The 5,981-nt window shown below is 41.4% G+C and overlaps 1 protein-coding gene across 1 annotated transcript; it reads right to left on the bottom strand.

Moving 5' to 3' along the window:
- Positions 1-485: 485 nt before the first annotated feature.
- Positions 486-2,450, bottom strand: LOC118558940 (general transcription factor II-I repeat domain-containing protein 2A-like). The gene is made up of 2 exons (XM_036129534.1): positions 1,595-2,450; positions 486-1,466 (listed from the first exon to the last, which is right to left on the bottom strand). The coding sequence occupies exons 1-2, from the start codon at positions 2,438-2,440 to the stop codon at positions 486-488; spliced, it is 1,827 nt and encodes a 608-aa protein (XP_035985427.1). The 5' UTR covers positions 2,441-2,450.
- Positions 2,451-5,981: the final 3,531 nt, after the last annotated feature.

Below are 5,981 nucleotides of genomic sequence, written 5' to 3' on the forward strand. Positions count from 1 at the left end.
CTTAAAAAACTGATTACAAATAGTGTATGTATAAAATAAATACATTTTAACATGTCTATAAGAAACAAAGACAAAACATTTGCTTTAAAAAAGTGCAAAACTGAACTCATTTATAACAAAGAACAAAAAAGTTTGCTTGAAAAACTGATTACAAATAGTGTGTCTATAAAATAAATACATTTTAATATGTCTATAAGAAACAAAGACAAAACATTTGCTTTAAAAAAGTGCAAAACTGAACTCATTTATAGCAAAGAACAAAAAAATTAGCTTGAAAAACTGACTACAAATAGTGTGTGTATAAAATAAATACATTTTAACATGTCTATAAGAAACAAAGACAAAACATTTGCTTTAAAAAAGTGCAAAACTGAACTCATTTATAACAAAGAACAAAAAAGTAAAAAAAAAAAAAACTGATTGCAAATAGCTCACATTCAATAATAGTAAAAAACTAGACCACAGAGGCCCAACATTAATAAAGGCTAATGAGAGACCTGTGGTTTGGCCTGCTGGCTCACAATGGATTGGATGTCAATGTCAATTTTTGTGGTCCCAATGCGCATCAAATGAAACAGTGTTTCATCGGTGAGTCTGTTTCTCTCTTTGGATTTTATGTGCTTCATGGTGGAAAAACTGCTCTCGCAAATGTAAGTGCTCCCAAACATACTGGCCATTGAAAGGGCAAAATCTCGGAGACGTGGAAAACGGGCCTCAGGAAGAAGTCTCCAAAATGAAATTCCCCTCTCGTTGCGCTTTGCTTGAAAAAACGGGTCTGCCTGCAGCTCGCAGAGTTCGCGCTGCAGCTCCGATGGTTGTGCGCTAACCGCAGCAGAAAGGGGGTCTGTGAATAGCGCAATTCGTGGTTGCATCTCGTGAAAATCTTGGAAACGATTGTTGAATTGCTCCTGTAATTTTTCAAGGTCTGCTCTGTATTTCTGGATTTGTTTTTCACACTGGGGGCTCTCTTTGCGAATCTCAGCGCATGCGGGAAAATGTGCCAGATTTGCAGGAGGGGAAGAAAAGCCATCAATAAAGAGCCTGAGCTTGCGCTGAAATGCGGTCATGTGAGAAAAGAGATCACACACTGTTTGATCTCTCCCCTGTAAGAGTGTGTTGAGGTGATTGAGGTGCGCGCTGATGTCTGTCAGAAAGGCCATGTCACAAAGAAACTTTGTATCTTTTAGCTTTCCGCAGTATGCACTTGCATCGCCACTAATGCTGTTCTCCAAGAACGCTGGTATTTCCGAGCGCAGTGCAAAAAAACGCTCCAGACACTTTCCTCGACTCATCCACCTGATATCCGTATGAAGTTGTAAGTCCCCATACTCGGCATCCACTTCATCCAGAAAGGTGATGAACCTCCGGTGACATAGCGATCTGTTCCCTCCTCTGATGATATTAGTGACTTTTGTCACCAAATCCATGACGTGGCCAAAGTTTAACGTCTTTGCGCAGAGGGCTTCCTGGAAAGATTAGAAAAAAATAGTTGCGGTCATAAAATATATTGTTTGTATGTGGTTCTATTTTATGTAACCACGGCACAACAGTTCTACAGTAGCCTACATCTCACAATTAATATGACGCTACTCACCTGATGGATGATGCAGTGCAGTATAGGGCAGTTTACTCCGCTCTGCCTGAGTAGCCCGGCGAAACCTCGGTGTCTTCCCTGCATCGCAGGTGCGCCATCCGTAACAACAGCTGACAGCTTTTCAAAGCCACCGTATTCACCCACAGCACCGGTAACGGCGTTGAATATATCGCTGCCTTTAGTAGTGTCGTGCAGAGATGCAAATTTCAGTAACTCCTCATGTACATAAAATGAATTGTCAATCGTTCTCGCAAAAACCAGCAGTTGGCTGACATCTGTCACATCTGTACTCTCATCCAAAGCTAATGAGAAGTATTTGCAGTCCTGCATGACTTGTTTCATTTTTACATCGACGTGATCGTGGATGTCAAAAATCCTGCGTGTTACTGTGCGTCGGGACAAGGACACAGCTTCAAAATTTTTAGCTATGTTGTTGTCACCAAATGCTTTGGCCATTTTCACCGCGCACCTCTTAACAACTTCTCCATCCGACAGTGGCTTCTTTGCCCTGGCAAGTTCGAGTGCCACATCATAAGACGCTGTGATGGCTGACTCCTGACACGTCGTAGCTTTTGTGAAAAAGTGCTGCTGTTTACATACTTTTGCTTTGAGGTCAGCTACTACAGCGGTTCTGGCAGCTCCAGTGTATTTCTCAAATTTAACTTTATGCAAGGTGTTGTAATGTCGGCCTAAATTATAATCTTTCAGGGCTGATAATGTCTCCAAGCAAACTAGACACATTGGCTTTCCTTTGAATTCGGTGAAAAGGTACTCTTCTTCCCATTTTCTCTGAAAAATGCGATTTTCTCGGTCAAGTTTTCTCTTGATGCCGCTGCTCGTTGCCATGGCTCCCGACTCTTTCTCTCCGTTGCAAAGCGGCCCGTGCCCGCTATTGTTTGGGCACGGTGCGCCTCTATCGGTCAAAAGTAGAATTACATTTTTTTTTTTTTTTTTTTTTTTTTTTTTTTTTTTTTTTTTTTTATTAATAAATTATTATTGATCTATTCGCGGGCCGCACTGACTGATGACGAGGGCCGTGTGCGGCCCCCGGGCCGCCAGTTGCCCATCCCTGATCTAGAGGCTCACAACCAGTTCACATCTGGTTATGTACATCAAGGAAATCGCCATCATACGTGGACGGGTGAGTTTTAATAAGATGGTAAAAATGTAAACAATCCGACGCAAATGTGTCGCATGCTTCTGCGGTGGCTGGTGGCGGTGCGCGAAGGCGCTTGGCTGCAGGGCCGATCGACGCCGCTCGCGGCTTTAATTATTTAAGCAGAACAATGACCAGTGAAAAATTAAGTTGTATTTACCGTATTGGCGCCGGTAGGAGCTGCAGATCATAAAGCCAGCAAACAGTGGGAACACAGTAACTCGTTCAAAGGTAAGCCGCGCTCAGACGGGCTCTGGCACATGCTAACCGTTAGCGCTAACCGTCAGTGCTAACAACCACTCACGCATGTAATGTACTTTTAACTAGCTGCTATGTGTTTCAAACGTTTAGAACACACTCTCATTGACATCGGGATACTGTGGAAAGTTATGTTCGGTCGACTTACAGCTGCGATCCAAGCGAGCCGACGACTCTTTGTTATCGCTAACAGTTGTTCTCCGTGGTTGCGCCTCCAGGCAGGAAAGCGGTGGAAAATTAATCTGTTTCTATGTTTTTCCCATGGCGATCATGTGTTGCGCTGTTACAGCCCACAATACAGCAACGGTTTACCATGGTTGAAATCAAGTTAAGGTGAAATTAATCAAATTAAAACACGGCTGAGAGAGGGAGTACAGTACGCGGTAGTAATAGGCAGTAGAGGCGGCGGAGGCAGTCAACATGGCAGCCGCGGAAAGTAATAAGTCATAACGCCCAAGCCCTATTATTAATATATTCTTCTTACATGTTTTAAATACTTAACAGTTAATTACCTGTGACAAAGTGAGCAACGCAGACTCTGGCGTATTCCAGCTTAACACCGTCCAAATCGGACCTGGATATCCGTGTCAGCCATAGGTGACGGCGTTGTTCAGACAGCTGTTTTGTTTTTTCACACTGATTCACTATTACGGCTGGTAGGCGATAGAAAGAGCGTTGATCTCCACCTCCACGGGCCGTGCAACCAACCATTAAACACGTTTTCCCCATTGTTCACTTCCAATACTGACTAAGGCGTCATACAATGCAGGTCAACGGTGCGAAACGACTGCCACCCAATATGGCGGACGCGCTGAGTAGTCACGTGAGCGTGACGTCAGCTGAAAACCCCCTATTGATTGCTCCATTTCTTTCAATCACTTAAAAGACACCGAGAAAATGTCTTTGTACATAAAACCATCCATATTAAAAAAGTGTTACTCACATTAATTTCTTGGAATAAAAAGGCAATTTAAAATTTCTGAGAATGAATAACAAAGGCAGTATTAAAGAAAACTGTCCTTCCATCCTTCTTCTATACCCATTAATTCCTTACCAGGGTAATGGGAGAGCTGCTAGAAGCAAGCAGTGATTGTGGGTGAAAGATCAGATTTGTGTTCATGCCATCTCCTTTGAAATAACTCGTAATTCTCCATGTAACCATAGCATTTTTTTAGCCAGAGATATTCCTTTGCAGGGCTTCAACATTTCACACAGAAGGCTAGTACTGCTCCTAAAGTGCTCTCCTAAGAGGACAATTTTGCACAGCTCAAGTTGCACCGGGTTGACGTAACACGACTTCATGATTCATGACCTCTTCTGAGGCTCAGTCGAACTACTAATTGTCTGCTTATCACTGGCACAACAAGGGAACAATGAATGACCATCGCAACAAAGCGGAAACCCTCCAAGTGGATTGAAGCTAAAGGTTCACTAATGATTCACTATTATCTTCTTGACATACACCGTTGAGTTATACCTGTTCGGCTCAACAGAAAGTGTTCAGAGCGGGTCATAATGGTCTGTCACGGGGTAGAGGCCACTTCGGTTCCTGCCTTGAAACAAATGGATTTCACACTGCACACCTGCAGGGAGTTGGTTAAAGGTGTGAATGGGCTCTGAATAACAGCCACAGGACACGGCTCAACATACTACACAGCAAGCCAATTAGATGCGAAGCTGCAGGTAAGCGCGCTCTCTCTCCCATGCAGCAGAAAAAAAAAAAACAGAAATGACACCGCGAGGCAGTCCGGTTTTTAGGCCATATTCAAAATAGTATCCCTGTACCATCGTTAATTGGATGAAGACCCCAGGAAAGAAAGAGTGGCATTCAGGTTTTAATGACTGACAGAAAAGTGTGAGTCGACGAAGCGAGCCCAAGTGAAAAGTGGCACCGGCGGATTATTTTCTCACCAACTACCAGCAGTGGCCATTTGTTTCTGCTGTCAAGCAACTTGTTTTGTGTGAACACAGTCCACAGAGAAAAATAAAAGCGTTCAGAGAGACTTACTAATGCTTCCCTGCCTGTCATTGTCCAAATTCTGTCTGTGATTCAGTGACAAGCTACTACTCCTCCTATTGTAAAGTTAATGTGACAAAGTGACTCACCTTTTATAAAAATAATTTGCTCAGATCATTGAATGCAATTAAATGTAGATAATTGTGTAATATCAGACAACACAATAATGCAAAAAATACTGACCCAATTGTGGTATCAAGGCAACATGCAAGAGTTTAAGTTGTCAAAAATGAGGGTACTCTTAAGATGCTGTCAACCAGTCTTCCTGAATCTAAGTTAATGATAAAAAAGGACAAAATGTGCATTGTTTCACATTTTAAGGAGAGTAAAAGAAAATAAAATGTATTACCTAAAAACCTTGAACAGCCAACCGAGATGTAGATTACAGTTACTAAGACAGCATATAGCTACCGGGAGCTCAAAGAGAAATGCAAATATAATTCATGAAATCTCATACTGCTAAATTTACACTGCATTAACAGACTCTGGCTCTCAGTTAGTAGAGAACTTCATGTCTAAATCTACAAAAGATGTTCCCGTGTGATTTTCTTTTTTTAGCTTTAGTACAAGTCTCTGATGAATAAAATGATCATTTAGATCAGATGCTTACCCTGTAGTCTGCTTAAAGTCCAGAATAACTGTTGGTAACTAATTCAAATCTACATCTATTTTGTAGAGCATTTCATTCAAAATGTAAATAATTAAAATTTGTAAATCAGTAAATAAATAAATGCTGTGAATAGTTTTGAATAATAATTAGATACAATATTTGTTCCACAAAAAAATACATTTATGTCCAAAGAAATCTAGTAGAAATAGATCAAAACCACTACATTTTAAGGCTCTGATTGAATCAAACAGGAAATGCGTTTGTTTTGAATAACCACTGGTATCTGTACAAGGAGGTAGTTAACGTCTGTTGAGGTACATGGTCAAAATTTTCCAATCCCACTTTT

The sequence above is a fragment of the Fundulus heteroclitus genome, unplaced genomic scaffold (genome assembly GCF_011125445.2).
Source record: "Fundulus heteroclitus isolate FHET01 unplaced genomic scaffold, MU-UCD_Fhet_4.1 scaffold_182, whole genome shotgun sequence".
NCBI lineage: Eukaryota > Metazoa > Chordata > Actinopteri > Cyprinodontiformes > Fundulidae > Fundulus > Fundulus heteroclitus.

What these genes read in the sequence shown, in the direction of transcription:
- LOC118558940 (XM_036129534.1), bottom strand. Translation starts at nt 2,440, where the DNA reads ATGGCAACGAGCAGCGGCATCAAGAGAAAACTTGACCGAGAAAATCGC. An exon ending in TGCACTGCATCATCCATCAG is followed by an intron (nt 1,467 to 1,594) that starts GTGAGTAGCGTC and finishes TAATCTTTCCAG; the next exon opens with GAAGCCCTCTGCGCAAAGAC.